The sequence below is a fragment of the Leucopleurus acutus genome, assembly GCF_964270905.1.
Source record: "Leucopleurus acutus genome assembly, chromosome: 1".
NCBI classification, from domain to species: Eukaryota; Metazoa; Chordata; class Mammalia; order Artiodactyla; family Delphinidae; genus Leucopleurus; species Leucopleurus acutus.
Window position 1 is genome coordinate 83,680,331 of NC_139142.1, and position 24,142 is coordinate 83,704,472.

Here is a 24,142-nt window from a genome sequence, read left to right on the forward strand (position 1 = left end):
AGCCCAGGGCCAAAGGACCTAGAAAAGATCACTCCTGACCAAGGGCAGTATTTGCCCCGCCCTGCTGTGGAGCCTGGTAGGGCAAGTAGAGGCAATCCCACCCCAACCCTGAGGAGCTGTCACCTTGGGACAGCTGCCCAGCTGCCTGCTGAAGGCCATGGTCAGCACTCTGCCAACAAAGGGCTATGAACACCTACGGGGGGCAGAAGGTAGAGGTATAGACCACACAATTCTACTGAAACAAAGTACCCCAGAGCCTTCCCCACCCCGCCCTGGTGATCTGCTCCAAAATAGAGCCAGCTCTGCTTGGGACTAAGATAAATGGGGCCAGGAGATCGCAGGTAGAGTGAAAATCCAATAGGCCTCAGAGAACTGGTAAGAAGAGACAGGTGGCATGTGTCCAAGTGGGGTGCCCAGGGGGTTCCAGCAGGTGGAAGCTTCCAGAACAACTTCCCTGAGCAGCCACTGTGGCCACTCTGGGCATCAAGAGCTGCCTCAGAGTGGGAGGCAGGTTTGGGGGACGGACTCTCACCTCTCAACCTCTGTTCCCGTTCCTGGCGTATCTGCTCCTGGATCACCCTCTGCTGCTCCTCCAGCTGCCGGGAACCCTCTTCTCGCAGGCGGCTGATCTGCAGAGTGGGAGTTGGGGAGGGTGACAGTTCTGTGCAGATCCAGTTCCAGGTTGGCTCACCTTGCAAAGGTCCCTGGGACATTCCACCTGCAAGCTAGGCTCAGCAACCTGCAGGTGGGACAGATCACCCAGATCCCACAGAAGAAAGTGGAAATGGCATGCCCTCTCCAGCCACAGCAACCCCTTTGCTCCACCAGCCTCCTCCCCCTGCAGATGGCTGCAGTGCCTGGACGCTCACCTCTTGCTCTAGTGTCCCGGTGCTCCGGCTCTCCTCCTCCTCCTCCTCGTCGCTGCCGTGGGCCTGGGCCTGCCGCTCCCGGGCCTCCAGGTCTACGAAAAAGGGTTGAATGACCCAATGTCTGGTCTAAGCAGTTTCTACATGGCCCCAGCCTACCAGGCTCTGGCTGCTTCCCCAAAGTCTCACACAGCATGAACCTATACAGTAACTCTGGCCCCTCCCTCAATGCCTATGTGCTCCCAAATTAATTTCCATTGAGAAAAGTCCTAACAAGGAAGAGAATAGGATCCAGCTGAGTGGCCGGGGTCTGGAAAAGTTAAAGCAGCTCACACTGACAAGGCTGGTTCTCCAAACAGTGAACAAGGTGTGGGTGGGTGCTTATGTCAGCAGCCCAGGGCCATGGGTCAGGGCTGCCAGTGGGTGGAGCTCCTGGCCTCTGTTCCTGTGGTTTGGCACCACAGCCTGACCTGCGACCTTGCCATGGCTTTGATGCTCTTCCCACCACTGAGCTTGAGTTCCCACAGAATCTTCTTTTTTTTTTGGCTGCATTGGGTCTTCATTGCTGCGCGCAGGCATTCTCTAGTTGTGGCGAGCAGGGGCTACTCTTCGTTGCAGTGCGCGGGCTTCTCATTGCGGTGGCTTCTCATGTTGCGGAGCACGGGCTCTAGGTGTGTGGGCTTCGGTAGTTGTGGCTTGCGGGCTCTAGAGCGCAGGCTCAGTAGTTGTGACGCACGGGCTTTGTTGCTGCACGGCATGTGGGATCTTCCTGGACTAGGGATTGAACCCATGTCCCCTGCATTGGCAGATGGATTCTTAACCACCGCACCACCAGGGAAGTCTCACGGTGGAATCTTCTACCTCCCCCCTCAACTCACATTTACCAAGCCTCACTGTGGACCCGGCTACAACAGCTCCTACAGGGATGGCAGCCACAATGCAAGGACATCACCCCAGGTCCTGGAGCCTTCCCACCTTCCAAGAGAAACCTGCTTGTGGCCCTGTCCCAGGCCAGCTGCTGTGACAAATGCTTCTTTCAGGTCTGGGACACACCACTTTGTTTTCTGTTCACTTTACTTACCTAAACTCTTCAGGTTTGTTTGTTTTTAATGGATGTACTGGGATGGTATATGTACATAATAAATATATGGATGTGAAGCAGGCAAGAGGAAGGGGAGAAAAATCGAGTAAAGCATGCTTGGACCAATCTTATGGGGGTGATGAAAATGTTCTAAAATTGATTTAGAGTCATAGTTGCACCATTTGGTAAATTTACTAAAAATCACTGAATTGTTCACTTGAAATGGGTGGATGATATGATATACAAAACATATGTCAATAAAGCTGTTTCTTAAAAGACAAACGCCTGGATCTCTTTGGATTCTTCTGAGAGGATTTCACGAAGTGAAAGCTCTGTGCAGAGCTGGGACGAATGAAAAAGATCCAGGACGGCATGGCCAACAAGAACGCTGACTGTACTCATGCTGTGTGGGTTCAAATCCTGGCTCCAGCAAGTTCTTATCCTTTTGGTGCCTTAGCCTCTTTTGTCTATAAAAAGTGGGTTTCATAACACCCAGCTCCTTGGATAGTTGTAATAATTAAAGGAGGCACTAAAGCATCTGTCACAGCGCTTAGCTAATAGCACACCTAGTCACTGTTATTATTCCTATGACTGTCCTTTAGGAGCCACCCCTGAGAACAGGGTTCTGCCCAGAGCCGGGGCCGCCAAGCTCTGGTTGCTGGAACTGAAGCTGCAGGAGGAAAGGTGGGGGAGCTGCAGGAAAGCGGTCCAGGGAAACTGCAGGCTACCAGCACCACGATGTCACCTACCAAGCTTCACTTTCTTCCTTCTCTCATCAAGTTTCTGGGTCCTCTCTGCTGCCTGCTTCTTGGCTTTCCTGACCTTGTCATATGCAGCCTGGCAGAAGAAAGGAACACAGAGGAGCAGTCAGCCAGGGAACACACACAGAGCCCAGCCACCTCCCCGGCCCTGCCGCTAGCCCTAGAACCATCAGGAGGCAGTCTGGTGACAGGGTCTCCAGGCTAGGACAGCAAGGACTGTGATGCATGGCCAAGTATAGAGGATGAAGCACACAGTGGTCTATAAATGTGGAGTAATTTAGATAGAGAAGGATGAGCTTACCCTGGCGGCAGCATCGGTCAGTACCTCCAAGGCCTGAGAAAGCTGATGGAAGAGTTCAACTAAACATAGGGATCAAAAAAGAGAGGGGAGAAAAGTAAAGTTAGACTTGATGATGGTGTACTCCCTCAAAAGAGCACCTCAAAGAAGCCACAGGCTGCTAGAAAAGCAGACATCAGCAGATGATGGACTAGCAAGGAAGGGTGAGTGCATCAGCAATTGACCAGATGCTCCTAACATGCGAAGTGCAGCCTTGGGGCCCAGCGCCCAAAGCCAGGCTGTGTGCGTTGGCCTCCCACGGCACTCACACCACACCCAGGTGGGTTGGCCTCCTTCTCCCCATGCCTATGAGAGGCTCACCTGCTCTGGGATTATCCGGATTTTTGTCTGGGTGGCAGGAGAGGGCCTTCTGCCTATATGCCTTCTTTACCTGGAAGAGTCAAGATTTGGTTATTTACTCTCTCACCCCAGGACGGAAAGGAAAACATTGTTAACAGGGAGTGCTCTCCATCGCTGAAAGAAAGGCTGCCACACTGAAACCGTCACCTCACAACCACAGAGGAGACCTGCAGTGGAGGCAAAGGCCGTGGAGGGAGCTGACCACTGCCCTGCAGGAGAGGGGCTGGGCCTGCTTCCGCTGAGCACCCAGTCTTACCACTGTGGATGTCAGAGGGCTCCTGGCGGGGGGCAGATGTCCCTATAGCCACCCGGAAACAGGCACTCTCACACACTCATGGTGTCATGTAATGTAAACCAGGGCAACCTTTGCGCTGGAGGGAAATTTAGCCATCAAAATTTAAAATGTGGTCGGTCTCGGCTCCTCGTCATGTCCTACGGTCCCTTAGATATGTACCGGAACCCGGGGGCCTCGGGGACCCCACTCCGGGACTTCAGCAGCATCATCCAGACGTGCAGCGGCAACATCCAGAGGATCGGCCAAGCCAGAGAAATAACTTGTACATGCTGCTAAGGACTAAGTTGTTCAGTTTCTACTTAGGAGAAGAGTCACTCAGCAATCACCTGGAAGATTTTGCTTAATTATTGTTTCTTAACAGACTTAGAGGCTATTAACACATCTGTGTTTTTGTAAGCTGCTCAGATAAAGAATTTGATGCGCCAATTAGGAACTAAGCAAGATTCAAGCAAGCTACAGGAAAATCTGCAACAGTTACAGCACTCTACAAATCAGTTTGCCAAGGAAACAAATGAATTACTGAAGGAATTAGGGTCCTTGCCCCTTCCTTCATCTACTTCAGAACAGCGCCAGCAGAAACTTCAGAAGGAACGTCTCATGAATGACTTCTCTGCAGCCTTAAACAATTTCCAGGCTGTGCAGAGAAGGGTATCTGCAAAGGAAAAGGAGAGTATTGCCAGAGCAAGAGCTGGATCTCGTCTTTCTGTGGAGGAGAGGCAAAGAGAGGAGCAACTCGTCTCATCTGACAGCCATGAGTAGTGAAACCAGATGCAGAGCCAGGAGGATGAGGTGGCCATCACTGAACAGGATTTGGAACTTATTAAAGAGAGGGAAACGGCAATTCAGCAGCTGGAGGCTGATATTTTGGATGTCAATCAGATATTGAAAGATTTGGCAATGATGATCCATGACCAAGGTGATCTCATTGACAGCACAGAAGCCAATGTGGAAAGCTCAGAGGTGCATGTAGAAAGAGCCACTGATCAGTTACAGCGAGCTGCTTACTATCAGAAAAAATCTCGCAAGAAGATCTGCATCCTGGTGCTTGTCCTGTCAGTGATTATTGTAATCTTGGGACTTATTTTGTGGCTAGTTAATAAATGAAGTGATTGCCTCCGAGCCTTCTCCTGCTGAGCTGTTTTCAAGGGCGAGTGCTTGCTGGAGTCTTGCCAGAACAAACTGATCACAAGAAGACAGAATACACCAGAATGTCCTGTAATAATTTAGTTAGAAACTAACTACTAACTAGTCCTTGGAATTAGTGACCTGTGGAGACAGTATTTATCAATTTATGTATACATTTTATTGATTTCTCAAATTAGGAATTAATTTATGTGGATTTTGCTTTCTCTTATATTCTGATTGCCCTTCGTCCCAAGTGTTTACTGAAAATTACATTCTAGATATTCTTGTTTTGGTAGGTAACACTATAGTCTTGTAATATTGTCTTTCTATGTACATACAAGATTTACCTTTTTACTAGCAACTGAGATAGAATTACTTTCTGTCACCCAGCATATTGGAGTCTGTCAGAAACTGTATAATAAGCCAGCAATTTTTATTATTTAATATTTGTTTGAATTTCTAAGAAGCCTGCCCCCTATATGCTTTGAAAGGTTTTGGCAATGTATTTAACTAGAGAATAAAAAATTGCACAGGTGATCCAGATTAAATGAGAAGTAAGTATTTGAGCTGGTCAGCTGTTGGGGTGTGTGTTAATCTGGGTTTAAGTTTATTATCTGCTAGTGTCATTGACTGCAATTCATCCATATATACACTAAATGATCTTGTTCACTTTTTGAAGAGTTTAATTTAATTAACATTATGATTCTCTGTGGGGTTCCTCTCCCACCTGTCTGTATAGAAGGGGAGAATTAGACAAAGCGTTCTTCTGGAGAGCAAATAGGAATTGTTTGGAATGATTTAATCTTTTGTTGTTGTTGCTCAGTTGTGGTTCTGCATTCCTGGTAAATGATGAATGTTGCCATCAAAAGGCTGCCCCCTACCCTAATAAGGTTTGCTGGGCATTTGATGGCAGGAAGATTTTAAAAGCTAGACTGAAGTTGGTTTAAAATTTAGTCCTGTGAACCTGGCGATAAAGCAAAGTTCTTTTTTGTAAATAATACTGGTTTGGAATAGTGATGTTAGACTTATCCTAATTTATGAACAAGAGATTAATCTCTCCATGCATAGTTTTAGACAAAACTGTTTCAATAAAAGATTGCTGTCTTGTAACATTAAAAAAAAAAAATTTAAATGTACTTTCCCTTTGACTTACTCTGGAATTTGGACTTGTAGAAGCATGCCAAAATAAATATGCAAGGATGTCCACTAAAACGTAGTTTATATTAGCCCCAAAGTGGAGCCAACCAAAATCTCCAACAACGGAGACCCATTAAAAAAATTACCATAGACTGAAGTCTGTATGTGCTTTCTAGAAAGATCTTCAAGTCCTCATCACAAGAAAAAAAAATCATAACAATGTATGGTAACAAATAGCAAAGCATTATGTTGTACAAAATGTGCCAATTATACCTCAACTTAAGAAAAGGAAAGAAATATCTTCAAGGTATGGTGCATGAAAAAAACAAGGCTTAGTATATACAATGATCATTTTGGGGTTGAAAATAAGAAAATAAAAGAAATGTAAATAGTTAGAGACACTCGGGCATGTGCACAGCCCTTGTTTTCTCTTCTTTCCTCAAAGCAATCATAAACTTGTGGTTTCCTTTGGAAAGAAGCTGAAAGTGGAGGGGAAGGAAACATTTACTTCTCATTTTATACTTTTCTGTAGTTCAAATTTTCAAACCTTAAACATGTCTTACTTTATTATCTTTTTTATTGATAACAGGGGTTATCCTGGTGGCAAGGCTATGGTCCTTTTTTAGTTTTTATCTTTGCACCTCTCTGTATTAAAAAGAAAATGTTTTATTTCTTATATTAGTAAAAATTAGCAAAAATAAGCAAACATAGCCACCAAGATTCTCTTTTATATACTCCCCACACATAAGGGAAGGCAGAGCACAAAATCCCAGAAGCTACCCTCTGCTTCCTGAGGCCTTGCTCTCAGTTCTGCCTGCACACCTTACCTACTGCTCAAACCTCCTGGGAGGAGGAGCCTCTAGACCAGAACCTCTACCAGTAGCTAAGAAGACTGGCTTCCCAGGCTTCCCAGAGGGAACCAATAAACACTTCTATCCAAAGTGTGCTAAATAAGGGGCTTCGGAGGCAAGCAGCCAGCACCCCCAGGGGAGGGCCTGTGGGCAGGTGCCTAACTCTACTCCCACCTCCAGAGCTAAGGAGGGCCAGGAGCCACCTAGCCCAGGACCTCTGGGGTGTGCTGCCACCTGCTGGGCCACGCCTAGAAACACACCTTCACCTGGCAGGGCAACCAAGCCCATCTAGCTCTTCTGGCTGAGCCTGAGGAAGCAGGAACCACTCCCAGGACAGGCTTTGAGCAGAGAGGGTGTAGATGTGCTTCCCTGCTCCCCAACCTTCCCAACTGCCCGCCTATGTTCACCTCCCACCCCAACTTAGGTCTTCACCATTAAAAAGAAATGACAACAATAACAAAATCTAGCTTTTTTCACTATTAAGAAATAATAATAAGGGAAGGGGAGGTGATAGTTTTATATATAGTCTCACACTTGGAATGTCATCTTTACTCTTTTTTTTTTTTTTGCGGTACGCGGGCCTCACTGTTGTGGCCTCTCCCGTTGCGGACAACAGGCTCCAGACGCGCAGGCTCAGCGGCCATGGCTCACGGGCCCAGCCGCTCCGCGGCACGTGGGATCTTCCCGGACCGGGGCACGAACCCATGGTCCCCTGCATCGGCAGGCGGACTCTCAACCACTGCGCCACCAGGGAAGCCCTTGTTTTGTGTTTTATAATTCATTTTATATGTTCTATATCAGAAGATTGGTTTTTTTTCTCACTTAAACAGGAAAACAAAACTGTTCAAACAAAAAACTAATTATATAATAATGGGAAATACTCTACATATATTAATTTGCTTCCTTATCAATTCTCTTTCCAGAATGTGTTCCTTTGACATATGTCTTTAACTGTCTCAACAAACTTTATTTGAAGCAATAGTACAACTGGACCTAGGTCACCTCACTCCCTGTCTGGGTGGACCCCCATCTTACCCCCACCCCTCCAGCCTCCCACACTCCCAACATCTACAACCAAACACAACTGCCCCAATCAACTTGATGTATCCTGGACCCCTATTCCCTCAAGGCCTGACTGGGCCTCCATTTCCAAATCACCCTTTAAAGGTGTAAGGGGTTGAACATTCTGTGTTTCAAGAACCTATTGGAAAAATTTACCAGTCTCATGAGTACGGGGAGAGGTGAGGCCAGAAAGTCAAGGTCAGGCTGGTATTCATTTTTAGAGAGGAATGTCTAAGGGTAGGAGGGGAGCTCTCCTACAGCCCTTCAGTACAGCACCGAATCTACCCTACCTCCCAGGTCCACTCATGGAGCAGCTAAGATATGGAGGGGCTGAGCTGGAGCTGGGGATACAGAGGAAAATCAGGAATTTCCCTGACACTGAAGAGGAAGGACACTGCTTAGCAAGGAAGATGGCTATGAAAACAATGAATTACACTGAGGTTGTAAGATGCCTGTAAGAGAGGGCCCTAAGAATGGAAACAAAGAGAAAAGAATGGCTAATTTTAGCCCTGAGGGCCTCACAGAGGAGGCAATATCTGAGCTGGATCTGAAAGGTGAGTAACAGTTCTCCAAGCAGGGCCAGAAAGGGTATTCAAGACAGAGGATGTGGAACAGCCCAACTTCTCTTCAAGCCCCAGACAAGCTTAGAGAAGAAATATGTTTTCCTTTACTGAGGAATAAGTACTGAGAACAGAAAAAGACATGAAAAAGGAGAGACATGGTTGCAATAAAACATGGGAATAAAAATAATGTTTTTGTCAAAGAATATTTTGGTTAATTAAAAAAAAAATTCAACCAAAGAAAAGTAATAGAAGAAAACCAGGAAAAGAATAAATTCATACCAACAAGTTTTAACACACAAACTTGGGGTGAAGAAATGCTAGGGAATGAGAGCATACATGTAGGCAAAGAAATGCAAACTGGGCTGAGAAGAGGAGAAAAAGATTAAAGTTAACTCAGGTATGATACTGAAAGTACAAGAAAGTTAACGTGATTCATAAGGTATGTGTAATTCATAAAACACAGAGTAGAACAATTAGAAGGGAAAGCCCCACAGTGCATATGAGCAGGGCGAGATGTGGAGAGCCTTCTGAGTTCAAAAGTAATGAACTAGGATGAATGACTGAGGAGGCATTTGGGGTCTCCAAGCCCAAAGAACTTGAACCTCAAAGTTCTCTGTGACCTAATCAAAGTTTATTGTAAAGCACAAAGGCAAGATTAATGGAACATATAAGCATGGCCAAGAAACAAATAGTAATAAATGTAAAACTTCAATGTATAGTAAAAAGTATTACACTGAGTGAAAAAAATATACACTGAGTGAAAAAAAAAAGGTTTTAGCTCTTCATCTCAAACCATATACCAAAATAATTCCAGATAGATAAAAAAACTAAATACAAAAAAAGAAACTAAAAGAACCTAAAGAAAGAAAATGATGGTAAAGAAAGAAAATGATGGGACTTTTAATCTGCTTTTAGGATGGGGAAGAAATTCCTAAGCATTAAAACAAGGGAAGGAATCACACATGCATGCACACACACATGCATACTTATACAAAATGAATGAATTTACAAATGAAAAAATTTTAATTTCTCTAAGTAAAAAATCATAGACAAAATTAAAAGATGAGGGATATGATAACAGAGAGAAGTATGTGCATGAAATATGACACACAACACAGTCTTCACTATGCAAAGAAATCATGCAGAAAAAGACAAGCAAGAAAAAGACAAACTACAAGAAAACAGAAAGAACATGAAGAAACAATTCATAGAATATAAATGGTTAATAACAAGAAAAATGTGCACAGCAAAGGAAACAATAAACAAAATGAAAAGAAAACCCTCAGAATGGGAGAAAATATTTGCAAATGAAGCAACTGACAAGGGATTAATCTCCAAAATATACAAACAGCTCATGCAGCTCAATATCAAAAAAACAAATGACCCAATCAAAAAACAGGCAGAAGACCTAAATAGACATTTCTCCAAAGAAGACATACAGATAGCCAACAAACACATGAAAAAATGCTCAGCATCACTAGTTATTAGAGAAATGCAAATCAAAACTACAATGAGGTATCACCTCACATTGGTCAAAATGGCCATCATAAAAAAAATCTACAAACAATAAATGCTGGAGAGGGTGTGGAGAAAAGGGAACCCTCCTACACTGTTGGTGAGAATGTAAATTGGTACAACCACTATGGAGAACAATATGGAGGCTCCTTAAAAAACTAAAAATAGAGCTACCATATGACCCAGCAATCCCACTCCTAGGCATATATCCAGAGAAAACCATAATTCGAAAGGATGCATGCACCCCGATGTTCATTGCAGCACTATTTACAATAGCCAGGACACAGAAACAACCTAAATGTGCATCGACAGAGGAACGGCTAAAGAACATGTGGTACATATACACAATGGAATATTACTCAGCCATAAAAGGAATGAAATAGTGCCATTTGCAGAGATGTGGATGGACCTAGAGATTGTTGTATATACTGAAGTAAGTCAGAAAGAGAAAAACAAATATCGTATAATATCATTTGTATGTGGAATCTAGAAAAATGGTAGAGATTAATTTATTTGCAAAGCAGAAATAGAGTCACAGATGTAGGGAATAAACTTATGGTTACCAAGTGGGGAAAGGAAGGGTGGGATAAATTGGGAGATTGAGACTGACATATATACACTACTATGTATAAAACAAATAACTAATGAGAACCTACTGTGTAGCACAGGGAACTCTACTCAATGCTCTGTGGTGACCTAAATGGGAAGGAAATCTAAAAGAGAGTGGATATATGTATATGTATGACTGATTCGCTTTGCTGTACAGCAAGAAACTAACACAACATTGTAAAGCAACTATACTCCAATAAAAATTAATTAAAAAGAAAAACATGAGGGATTTCCCTGGTGGCGCAGTGGTTAAGAATCCGCCTGCCGGGCTTCCCTGGTGGCGCAGTGGTTGAGAGTCCGCCTGCCGATGCAGGGGACACGGGTTCGTGTCCCGGTCTGGGAGGATCCCGCATGACGTGGAGCGGCTGGGCCTGTGAGCCATGGCCGCTGGGCCTGCGCGTCTGGAGCCTGTGCTCTGAGGCGGGAGAGGTCACAGCAGTGAGAGGCCCGGGTATCACAAAAAAAAAAAAAAAAAAAAAAAAAGAGTGGCTGGGACTTCCCAGGTGGTCCAGTGGTAAAGAATCTGCCTTACAATGCAGGGGACGCAGGTTCAATCCCTGGTCAGGGAACTAAGATCTCACATGCTGCCGGGCAACTAAGCCCGAGTGCCACAACTACTGAGCTTATGCGCCTCAACCAAAGCCTGCGTGCCACACACTACAGAGCCCACACTCTCTGGAACCGCATGCCACAACTACAGAGACCACCTGCCCTGGAGTCTGCACGCCACAACTAGAGAAGAGAAAATCCACATGCCACAACTACAGAGAAGCCCACGCACCACAACAAAAAGGCTGCACACTGCAACGAAAGATCCCCCATGCCTCAATGAAGATCCTGCATGCCACAACTAAGATCCGATGCAGCCAAAAACAAACAAACCACAAGACCCCTCTATATGCTGCCTACAAGAGACTCACTTCAGGGGCTTCCCTGGTGGTGCAGTGGTTGGGAGTCCGCCTGCCGATGCAGGGGATGCGGGTTCGTGCCCTGGTCCGGGAGGATCCCACATGCCGCAGAGCGGCTGGGCCCGTGAGCCATGGCCGCTGAGCCTGCGCGTCTGGAGCCTGTGCTCCGCAGTGGGAGAGGCCACAACGGTGAGAGGCCTGCGTACCGCAAAAAAAAAAAAGAGAGACTCACTTCAGATGTAAGGACACACACAGACTGAAAGTGAAGGGATGGAAAAAGATATTTCATGCAAATGGAAACCAAAAAAAGCTGGGGCAGCTATACTTATATCAGACAAAATGGGCTTTAAGACAAAGACTGTAATAAGAGACAAAGAAGGTCATTACATAATGATAAAGGAGTCAACCCATCAAGAGGATATAACATTTGTAAATATTTATGCACGCAACACAGTAGCACCGAAATATATAAAGCAAATATTAACAGACCTAAAGGGAAGCATAGACAGCAATACAATGATAGTAGAGGATTTTAATACCCCTCTTTTGTCAATGGAGAGATCATCCAGACAGCATATCAATAAGGAAACATCGGCCTTAAATGACACATTAGTTCAGATGGACTTAACAGACTATATATATAACACTCCACCCAAAAGCAACAGAATAGGGGCTTCCCTGGTGGCATAGTGGTTAAGAATCCACCTGTCAATGCAGGGGACACAGGATTGAGCCCTGGTCCGGGAAGATCCCACGTGCCATGGAGCAAATAAGCCCATGCGCCACAACTACTGAGCCTGCACTCTAGAGCGCGTGAGCCAAAACTACTGAGCCTGCATGCTACAACTACTGAAACCTGCATGCCCAGAGCCCGTGCTGTGCAACAAGAGAAGTCACTGCAATGAGAAGCCCATGCACCGCAACAGAGTAGCCCCCACTCGCTGCAACTAGAGGAAGGCTGCACACAGCAACAAAGACCCAATGCAGTCAAAAATAAATAAATAAAATAAATAAATTAAAAGAAAAAAAAGCAACAGAATACACATTCTTCTTAAGCACACATGGAACATTCTGCAGGACAGATCATATATTAGGCCACAAAACAAGTCAATAAATTTAAGAAGACTGAAATCATATCGAGCATCTTTTCTGACCACAATGGCATGAAACTAGAAATCAAGAAGGGAACTGGAAAATTCAAATATGTGGAGATTAAACAACATGCTACCAAACAACCAATGGTTCAAAGAAAGATCAATGAAAGCAGCTAAGCCCGTGCACCACAACTACTGAGCCTGCACTCTAGAGCCCGCGAGCCACAACTACTGAGCCCGTATGCCACAACTACTGAAGTCTGTGTGCCTAGAGCCCATGTTCCACAAGAGAAGCTACCTCAATGAGAAGCCCGCACACTGCAATGAAGAGTAGCCCCCACTCACCACAACTAAAGAAAGCCTGCGCACAGCAATGAAGACCGAACACAGCCTAAAATTTAAAAAAATTTTGTTTAAATAAATTTTTAAAGGTTAAAAAAAAAAAAGAAGAATTAATACTAATCCTTCTCACTCTTGCAAAGAATAGAAGAGGAGGACACATTTCCAAACTATCTTTGCAAGGCCAGCATTATTGCCCTGATACCAAAACCAGACAAGGATGCCACAAGAAAAGAAAATTATAGGCCAACACCCATGATGAACACTGATGCAAAAATTGTCAACAAAATATTAGCAAACAGAATTAAACAATAATATGTACATTAAAGGATCATACATAATGATCAAGTGGGATTTATTCTAGGGATGCAAGGATAGTTCAACATCCACAAATCAATTAATGTGAAACACTATATTAACAAAATGAAAGATAAACATCTTATGATCATCTCAAGAGATGCAGAAAGGCATTTGACAAAATTCAACATCCATTTATAAAAACTCTCAACAAAGTGGGTATAGAGGGAATATACTTCAACTTAATAAAGGCCATATATGACAAGTCCACAGCTAATATCATGCTCCATGGTGAAAAGCTGAAAGCTTTGCCTCTAAGAATCAGGAACAAGACAAGGATGACTACTCTACCCTCTTTCATTCACCATAGTACTGGAAGTCCTAGCCAGAGCAATTAGGCAAGGAAAAGAAATAAAAGGCATCCAAATCAAAAAGGAAGAAGTAAAGCTGTCATTATTTGCAGATGACATATTATATATATAGAAAACCCTAAAGAGTCCACCAAAAAAAATGTTAGAATCAAAGAATTCAGTAAAGTGGCAGGATACAAAATCAATACACATAGTGCATTTCTAGGCACTAACAATGGATGATCAGAAAGAGAAATTAAGAAAACAATCCCATTTACAATTTCATCAAAAAGAATAAAATACCTAAAAATAAATTTAGCCAAGGAGGTGAAAGATCTGTACACTGAAAACAAAAAGACAATGATTAAAGAAGTTGAAGAAGACCAAATAAGAGGAAAGATATTCCATGCTCATGGTGTGGAAGAATTAATATTGTTTAAATGTCTTTACTACCCAAAGCAATCTATGGATTCAATGCAATCCCTATCAAAATTCCAATGGCATTTTAACAGGAAAAAAAAAATCCTAAAATTTGTATGGACCCACAAAAGACCCCAAACAGGCAAAGCAATCTTGAGAAAGAAGAACAAAGCTAGAGGCATCATATGTCCTGATTTCAAACTATTTACGAAGTTACAGTAATCAAAACTGTATGGTATTGGCATAGAAACAGACATCTTGATCAATGGAACAGAACAGCCCAGAAATAAACCCACATATACAGTCAATTAATTTACAACAAAGGAGCCAAGACTATGTAATGGGGAAAGGACAAAGAAGCCAAGAATATGCAATGGGAAAAGAACAGTCTCTTCAATAAATGGTGTTGCGGGGAGGGGAGGGATAAATTAGGAGCTTGGGATTAACATACACACACTGCTGTATATAAAACAGATAACCAACAAGGACCTACTGTATAGCACAGGGAACTCTACTCAGTATTCTGTAATAACCTACATGGGTAAAGAATCTGAAGAAGAATGAATATACGTATAACTGAATCACTTTCCTGTACACCTGAAACTAACACAACATTGTAAATCAGCTATACTCCAATAAAAAAATTTTCCCCAATAAAATTTTAAAAAATAAAAAATGGTGTTGGGGAAATTGCATTCCCCATTTTGCATTTTGCCACATGCAAAAGAATGAAACTGGATTGCTATCTTACCCATACACAAAAATTAACTCAAAATGGATTAAAGACTTGAAAGTAAGACCTGAAATTATAAAACTCCAAAAAGAAAACATAGGGAGTAAGCTCCTTAACATTGGTCCTGGCAATGATTTTTTTTTTTTGGATTTGAGAGCAAAAGCAACAAATGCAAAAAATAAACAAGTGGGACTACATCAAACTAAAAAGCTTCTGCACAGCAAAGGAAACCATCAACAAAATGAAAAGGCAAACTATGGAATGGGAGTAAATATTTGCAAATCATATATCTGATAAGGAGTTAATATCCAAAATATATAAAGAACTCATACAATTCAATAGCAAACAAACAAACAAAAAACCCCAAAAACAAAAAACAACCTACAAACAAACAAACAACAAAAAACCCAATCTGATTAATAAATGGGCAGAGGATCTGAACAGACATTTTTCCAAAGAAGATATACAGATGGCCAACAGGTACATGAAAAGGTGCTCAACATCACTATCCATCAGGCAAATGCAAATCAAAATCACAACAAGATACTACCTTACCAAAAAGACAAGAGTAAGTGTTGGTAAGGATGTGGAGAACAGGGAACTCACGTGCACTATTAGTGCAGCCACTATGAAAAACTGTATAGAGATTCCTCAAAAAATTAAAAATAGAACTACTGGGAATTCCCTGACAGTCCAGTGGTTAGAACTCTGAACCTTCACTACCAAAGGCCTGGATGGATCCCTGGTCATGGAATTAAGATCCCACAAGCCGCACGGCATGGCCTAAATAAATAAATAAATAAATATTTTAAAATAAAAAACAGAACTACCAAATGATCCAGCAATTCCACTTCTGGGTATTTATCCAAAAGAAATGAAAACACTAACTTGAAAATATAATGCACCCCCATGTTCAATGCAGCATTATTTACAGTAGCCAAGACATGGAAACAACCTAAGTGTCTACTGATGGGTGAATGGATAAAGAAGATGTGAGATTATATATATACATACACACACACACATATATACACACAGATAGACAGATATACTCATTCAGCCATAAAAAAGGAAATCTTTCCATTAGACAATATGGATGGACCTTGAGGGCATTATGCTGAATGAAATGAGTCAGACAGAGAAAGACAAATATCATATGATCTTATTTACATGTGGAATCTAAAAAACAAACGAACAAGAAACAACTCATAGATACAGAGAACAGATTGGTGGTTGCTAGAGGCAGGCAGTTGGGGGAGGGTGGGGGGAGCAAAATGTCAAAATGTACAGACTCCCAGTTATAAAATATATAAGCCATAGGGATGTAATGTACAGCATGGCAACTACACTTAATACTGTACTGTTTATTTGAAAGTTACTAAGAGAGTAGATCTTAAAAGTTCTTATCACAAGAAAAAACAAATTTTAACTATGAACAGTGATGGGCGTAATTTACTTAGACTTATTATGCTCATCATTTCACAATATATACATCAAACATATCGAATCATTATGTTGTATACCTGAAACTAATATGTTATATGTCAATTATATCTAGAAAAACAGGGGACTTCCCTGGTGGCGCAGTGGTTAAGAATCCGCCTGCCAATGCAGGGGACATGGGTTCGAGTCCTAGTCCGGGAAGATCCCACATGCCGTGGAGCAACTAAGCTCGTGCACCACAACTACTGAGCCTGTGCTCTAGGGCCCATGAGCCACAGCTACTGAAGCCCGTGTGCCACAACTACTGAAGCCCCAGCACCTAGAGCCCGTGCTCTGCAACAAGAGATGCCACAGAAATGAGGAGCCCGTACACCACAACAAAGAGTAGACCCCGCTTGCGCCAACTAAAGAAAGCCTGTGTGCAGCAACAAAGACCCAACACAGCCAAAAATAAATAATAAATTTATTTTTAAAAATAAAAAAACAAAAAGCAAAAAACCAGGGATGTTGAGCTTCTTTCAACTATTCTAAGCTAGGAAGTAGCATGGTTCACGGAAAGAAAGAAGGCTCTGGAGTCTAACATGTGTTTTCAAATTTTGAATCTTCCGCATACTACTAGTGTGACCTTGGGCAAATTACTGGATCTCACTCAGCCTTAGGTTCTTCAACTACGAAGTGTGGGAAGTATCCCATACACATAGGGCTGTTGTGAGGATTAAAGAAAATAACCCATGTGAAGTACCTAACAAAAACCAGGCACTCAATATAAGGTCCAAACCTCTTGTTTATCCACTCCCGAGAGGGAGGTAAATTGTGACACCAGCCCAGGACAATGCCAACCTGACAGGAACTCCAGGGATGGACATGGGTCCACAATGGGCCCAGGTGAGTCCAGTATGAATTCTTGAGGTGTACAACAAGGCTGGTTTCAGGTCTGCTGGGGGCAGTTCTAAAATTCTATCCTTGGTTAGCCCCCAGGGGCTCTGAACTACTCTCATTCAAAGTGTAGGGGGTACGGGTAAGTAGCCTGAGATCTTCCAGAGTGGCCATGAACCAAAACCCAGCTGGCCTAAGAATGCTGGCCAAGTGTGTCTGTCCTGATTCACTAGTTATTACTATGGTCAGCTGCTAAGCCTGCCCTGGGCAAAGCCCACTGCTAGGTTTTAGCCTTGAAGGCCAGTTCTGACTTTGAACCGGTTGGCCTGGAGTTTGGTGTTTTGTGTTATATATATATATATATAAATAAGACTCCCAGCTTTGCCCAGCCCTCCTGGAGTGACTGGTGCCTGAAGAATTTCTCATGTAAACACAACTCTCCTACAGCAGGCCTTTGAAAAGCTTCCGTGTCGATATTGTTTATTACAAAATATTCTACCTTATTAGCTAGCAGCTCAAGAGGCTGGATTCAGGGCAAAAAGATGCAACAATATTTTTAATATTTCTTAACTATGATAAGTTGGGAAGGAAGAGGAACTTTCAGAAGAACAAAGAAACAGTAGGACCCTACATGTAATGATGTGAGAGAAAGACAGGACCATCTAATCCCAGGCATTCGGGTTGGCAGCTCCTCTATGAAACCGAGTCTGCAAGTGCTGGGACACCTAGGCAAGGTTGAAGCAGCCACTGGAAGGTGCCAAAAGCTACTGAATTGTCTTAACACTTGCAGTTTTCCTTCCTTACCTATAGGTTTCTCCTAAATCCCCAGGTTTCCCTAGCACTTGGAAACATTCATTTGCATTTCCTGAGACTTCACAGAAAAGAGCTAGGTGACAGTTGAGGGGCCTCTCACCCAATGCCCCCTGCCCAGACCATGGTTTTTCAGATGACCAGGCTGTCTCCAAGGCTCAGCCCCAGAATAACAGAGATCTCAGATGAACATAAGCTCCACGAGGACTTTAAACTCCAATTTGCAGAAGTGTGGTCTTCCTCCTGATGTCTTTCTGAAATATTACTCCCTTTCCCCATCCTAGGACACTACTTGAATTTAATCTTGTCTTCCATATCTCAGGATCATCATTCAGAACAGAAACTACTGAACAGTACATGTTCAGATGCTACTGAGGGCAGAGTCAGGCTTTCCCTACGCTTCCTTAGGTGGTAATGATCTTAAATTCTACTCTTTTTATAGTTTCTCTATCTCCTCCCCAGTCAGCCTCTACTAGACTGTGCCAGATGCCAGCCTGTCTCTGGAAGTGCTTATAATCTGCTGTTTCTTTTCTGGTATGGTCTGGAAAAACAGATAAACTGGTTATGATTGTGCCTCAAATGAGGGCATACAGGTACAGGAAATTATGGGGGTTCTTACGAATAAAGGGAATGTGCTTTAGGGGGCAGGGAGTTTTGCCTATCCCCAGGGGCCAGAACTGTGCACTGGACAGCACCTGGTACTCAGTAGGCACACAGTAAATATCTATTGAATGAAAGGGGCACATGTCCATTTGTTCTCAACCAAACACAATTAGGAAGCCTCAACTATGTCAATTACTTCAGGCCTATTGAAGAGCAGAAGGAAGTGGGTGCTATCCCAACCCTAGGAGACCTTCCCACACTATTTCATAATTTCCCCTTCTACCTGCTAACACTTCCTTTTGAGAAACTAAACCTGGAAAAGGGAAGAAATCACTACCGCAGACTGATAAGAGAACTGCAGTGGGAACTAAATGTTATCCCCCCAGAGCCCACATCACAGAGGGGAATAATGAGTCATGAATTAGCAGCCACCCACTCAGGCCTTCCCGGAGCTCCATAACTGATTTCGCCACTCACAGCAACCTGAGCCCAGAGCAGGGAAAGGAGCCTGGAGCTGGCTCTCCCGCCATCTCCACTGCTTGGCGCCAGGCACACAACACGGCCTCTGACAATCCACCTGCCTTCAGTTTCACCTCTTATAAGGAATGAACTCCTGACTTACACAAAAAAGCCAAGCACTAAGGGGTCCAATAAATATAAAATAGCCATCATTAAACTTAAAAGAAAAGTGCCCTACATAGAAGAGATCATTATTTTTTAAAAGGCTGCTATCCTTTCTTATAATAAAACTTGGAGCCAAGTAAGCAGTACAAGTAATTAAGCCCAGTTCTCAAAAGCCAGACTCGTAGGTCAGACTCAGATACGGAGGGCACACAGGGAGGTCACTCTATGTGACAACAGGTACTGAATGAACAAACCATGCCAGTGAATCAGCTAGGAAGCCATTACAGGCCCAGTTCCAGGAATGGGAACAGTCAGTAATCTAGGCCTGGGCAGTAATTTCTTCCTAAGCCTGGGGGAGGCAGACAGTTCCCTAAGCCTGGGGGAAGCAGACAGTTCCCCAACCCTGTACTAGCCACAACACCAGAGGTTATGTGACTGCCTGATGTCATAGGCAGGAAGTAAACCACAGAGCTCTAGGCACTTACCTGGAAGTCCCCTCTGCCTAAAAGATTGGCCACTTTCATTCCTTACAGCCTGTGGTCCACACTGCAACAGCACTACATAGAAATTCCCAAATTCCTGCGGAAACCAGACTGCTCCAAAGGCTCTGAGCAAGCAGGGTGCCAGCCACCCCTCAGACCAGCACCCTTAGTTCAACATTCCCAAAATGTGGGCCTGCTGGTGGTAACGAGATGCTGGGGACACCCAGACCTCACACCAACATCTCTTGTAGTCTGCTAACCACGGCCCACAGTCCAGACTCAGGACAGTGACCTGTGCAGCCTGAACCAACTGAGACCATGCACAGGGCCTGGGCTGCTTCTCCCCATATGTTGCCCCTATGCACCCTAAAGGATCTGGATCCCCAGCCCATCCCTGAGGTCACTCTTCTGGTCCTCGTACCCCTCGGGCTCTCACCTCTGGGTCCCCCTTTAGCACTCCCAGTATCCCTTCCTGGGCCTCAACCCCTTCCCTGCCCTCCTTCTCAGCCCACTTCCACAAGCCAGCTATCCACCTGGCGCACAGTCTACAGCCCTCCTCCTCCCCCGATGCCCCCTTCTCTCAGGCCCCGCCTCTCCCTCCCACCCTTACCCTAAGCAGGCTTACATCATGCTCAGACTCCAAAATCCTCACCTGCATTCTTCTATCAGGTTGGAGATTCCCACCCCTCAGATCTGTCAGATACCCTGGGTCTGGCGGCCCCTCACCTCTCCCCACAGCCTGCTGTCACTCTTAACCCCTGGAGACCTGGGTCCCTACCCCCAAAGCCACTCTCCTCTGCCCAGGTGCAGAACTCTTTCTCTCTGGGCCCTGGTACTCCCTACATCTCATTCTTTTTTCCCCTTAACACACTGGTTTCCTTTATAAACAAATTATATTAGTAAAAACAAGTGAGTCAATTTAAAGAAAAATAATAATAACCAAATAACAGTATTCAGGAACAGCAAAAATAGGGAAAGCAGCTATGCAAATGGAGAATATTTTGAATTCTACCTTAGCTGAAATGAAAACTCCACTGTGGTAGTTTTAACACAAATTTTAACATACTTCCTCAAGTTGTCCAGGTCGGCTTAATACCCTTTGAGCTCACCCAGGTCGTGCAGCTTTATCCACAGAGTCAAATCTCTATCTGCGTCACAGATGGGAACACAAGGCTTTCTGGGGCCCGCAGACCCATATCTTGTTACCCTAATTGCTCCTGAGGTGTGAGTCATGGAAAACAGCTCTGAAATAGGAGTAGAAAATGCAGGTTTGGGCAGGTGCTCTGCATTTACTAGACACCTTATGCTGGGCAAATCAAACTCTGTCAGTGTCAGTCTTCTCATCTATAAATTGGAGCTAATAGTCCTTGCGTACCTCACACTCTTGTTTTTTTTTAAATTAATTTATTTATTTTTGGCTGTGCTGGGTCTTCATTGCTGCGCACAGTCTTTCTCTAGTTGCGGCGAGCGGGGTCTACTCTTTGTTGTGGTTCGTGGGCTTCTCACTGTGGTGGCTGCTATTGCTGCGGAGCACGGGCTCTAGGTGCATGGGCTTCAGTAGTTGTGGCACACGGGGTCAGTAGTTGTGGCTCACAGGCTCTAGAGCGCAGGCTCAGTAGTTGTGGCACATGGACTTAGCTGCTCCACAGCATGTGGGATCTTCCCGGACCAGGGCTGGAACCCGTGTCCCCTGCATTGGCAGGCGGATTCTTAACCACTGTGCCACCAGGGAAGCCCCACACTCTTGTTTGTTTTTTTTTTTAAGTTACAGATTCTTTTTTTTTTTTTTTTTTTTGCAGTATGCAGGCCTCTCATTGTTGTGGCCTCTCCCGTTGCGGAGCATAGGCTCCGGACGCGCAGGCTCAGCAGCCATGGCTCACGGGCCCAGCCGCTCCGCGGCATGTGGGATCTGCCCGGACCGGGGCACGAACCCGTGTCGCCTGCATCGGCAGGTGGACTCTCAACCACTGCGCCACCAGAGAAGCCCTAGATTCTTATGTATTCTTTTTTTTTTTTTAATATTTTATTTATTTATTTATTTTTGGCTGGGATGGGTCTTTGTTGCTGCATGTGGCCTTTCTCTAGCTGTGGTGAGCGGGGGCTACTCTTCGTTGCAGTGCGTGGGCTTCTCATTGCGGTGGCTTCTCTTGCTGCAGAGCACAGGCTCTAGGTGCATGGGCTTCAGTAGTTGCAGCACGCAGGCTCAGTAGTTGTGGCGAGCAGGCTCTAGAGTGCCAGCTCAGTAGCTGTGGTGCCCGGGCTTAGCTGCTCCGTGGCATGTGGGATCTTCCCGGACCGGGCTCGAACCCTTGTGCCCTGCACTGGTAGGAGGATTCTTAACCACTGCACCAGCAGGGAAGTCCTCACAGGCTTTGAAGATCACATCAAATGAGATAATTTATGTGAAAGCTCTTTGGTGTCATGTAAATATGAGGTATTATCTTGAATGCTAATGAATAGCTTACAGCTTACAAACACAAATGAATCATTCCTTTTGACTTAACAGGCAGCCAAGGAACTTCAAAAATTCAGAGTTTCAGCCAGACAGACAAACCCAGGAATGAGTTAACCATCAGAGAGGTACAGAGAGGACTTGGAGGCCTGGCTCCTGGTCCCACCCAGCTCTGGTCAGGCCCTTGGTGAATGAACGACAGCTGTCAAGTGAAACCAGGCTCACTGCCCAACCCTGAGGCCTCAGTGCCTGGTCTGGAGGTAAGAGGCTTTGAGAAAGGCTCCCATTGGAGACAGTGGACTGAGTCAGGCTCACCTCAAATCCAGAAATGGCCCCCAGATGCCCACAGAATCAAGTCCAACCACCCTAGGGCCTAGAGGCCCAGAGATACCACATTTTTCAGATTCAACTCCTGCCACACCCTCAACAGACCCTAGGCAATGTCCTATTCCTTGTCATGCCAGGCACTTTGACTTCTACCCCTTCATGCCATTCCTTCAAGTCCTTCTCTGTCCTCAAAAACTTATTCCCTTTTTTTTTTTTTTTTTTTTTGCTGTATGAGGGCCTCTCACTGTTGTGGCCTCTCCCGTTGCGGAGCATAGGCTCAGCGGCCATGGCTCACGGGCCCAGCCACTCTTTGGCGTGTGGGATCTTCCCGGACCGGGGCACGAACCCGCGTCCCCCGCATCAGCACGCGGACTCTCAACCACTGCACCACCAGGGAAGCCCAAAAACTTATTCCTTTTAAATCTGTAAGAAACAATGTCAATGTATCACATTCTAGGGTATAACAGAAATAAGTGATTTAAATAAAGGTATTAGGGCTTCCCTGGTGGCAGTACAGTGGTTAAGAATCCTCCTGCCGGGCTTCGCTGGTGGCGCAGTGGTTGAGAGTCCGCCTGCCGACGCAGGGGACACGGGTTCGTGCCCCGGTCCGGGAAGATACAACATGCCGCGCAGCAACTAAGCCTATGCACCACAACTACTGAGCCTGCGCTCTAGAGCCCACAAGCCACAACTACTGAAGTCCGCGTGCCTAGAGCCTGCGCTCTGCAACAAGAGAAGCCACTCCAGTGAGAAGCCCACGCGCCGCAACCAAGAGTAGCCCCCACTGGCCACAACTAGAGAAAGCCCGCACAGCAACAGAGACGCAACGCAGCCAAAAATAAATTAAATAAATAAATAAAAATAAAGTTCCCTTTAAAAAATAAATAAAGTTATTAGCTAGCAAACAGGTAAAACAGCCTTTTCCTTAAAGCAATAATAAAATATAAACTGAAAAGGTGAATATTAAGTTTCCATGGTAGTTTTCCTGGTAAATACATTTAAAACTTCAGTCTTCAAAAACAAAACAAAACAAAAAACTTCAGTCTTCAAACAGTTGATCAAAATGCATTTTCAAGCTTCACCAAGTAATACCTGCCAAGATACAGTGAGTTATGTACCCTTCAAAGGGCTTCAAATGAAAGGCAAGGCTGCTATAGACAGGAGAGAAATTCACGTGTCAACTGCAGAGCAGTGGAAGGAATATTAAACTGGGGCTCCAGTCTGATCCAACACTCACTCACTGGGTGATCTCAGCAAGCTCCATAGCCTCTTTGGACCTCCATCCTCCTGTCTATAAAATGAAGAGAGTAAATGACCATGATGATCCCTTTTAACCCTGCTGTGATATATTCTTTTCTCTTCTCAAGGTCTTGCACAAAAACACCTCCTCAGGGGAAGTCTTCCATGATCCTGCCAATCATATGAATCTTGTCTTCCTCTTTATTCTGACAGCATTTTCCTTATATACTTTTTTTTTTTCTTATATGCTTTTATTCCACCTCTTTCACTCTACCTCAGAATTCATTCTTTACTATATTGTGTGAGCTGTCAGAAAGCAGAAGTGATGTCTTCTTCAGCTCTGAAGTCCCACCATGCCTACACAGTCCCTTGTCCATGGTGACATACTCCATTCATTTGTAGATTTGAACTGAATAGTGAACTCTGCTGATCCTCAATTTTGTTCTACCTGATGCCCCACCGCCTTTCTACCCTGACCACTGCCTTGGTCGAGAATCACTGGTGTAGTGTGAGGTGAATCAGCACTGGTCTATCAGGACTGGAAAGAGTGAGAAGGTGTGAGGAGTGGAGGGTAAACTTAGAC

The 24,142-nt window shown here is 44.4% G+C and overlaps 2 protein-coding genes across 4 annotated transcripts in view; one reads left to right on the forward strand and one right to left on the reverse strand.

The window, feature by feature from the left end:
- Positions 1–24,142, reverse strand: part of DNAJC17 (DnaJ heat shock protein family (Hsp40) member C17) — a 38,430-nt gene that overhangs the window by 6,988 nt on the left and 7,300 nt on the right. For 2 of the 3 annotated variants that reach the window (XM_082848684.1, XM_082848683.1), the window contains exons 2-6: positions 3,367–3,436; positions 3,010–3,068; positions 2,697–2,784; positions 870–961; positions 533–629 (exon numbers count right to left, since the gene is read on the reverse strand). In XM_082848684.1, coding sequence (XP_082704810.1) covers positions 533–629; positions 870–961; positions 2,697–2,784; positions 3,010–3,068; positions 3,367–3,436 — 406 coding nt within the window. Of the gene's footprint in view, positions 1–532; positions 630–869; positions 962–1,336; positions 1,548–2,696; positions 2,785–3,009; positions 3,069–3,366; positions 3,437–24,142 lie in introns of those variants that run through there. The other variant, XM_082848685.1, reaches the window with a different exon arrangement.
- LOC309961857 (syntaxin-12-like) lies at positions 3,833–5,809 on the forward strand (the record flags this gene model as incomplete). The annotated part of the gene is given in 3 exon segments (XM_082839341.1): positions 3,833–3,962; positions 4,098–4,456; positions 4,463–5,809. Coding segments are annotated over 3 exon segments (831 nt in total). The 3' UTR covers positions 4,805–5,809.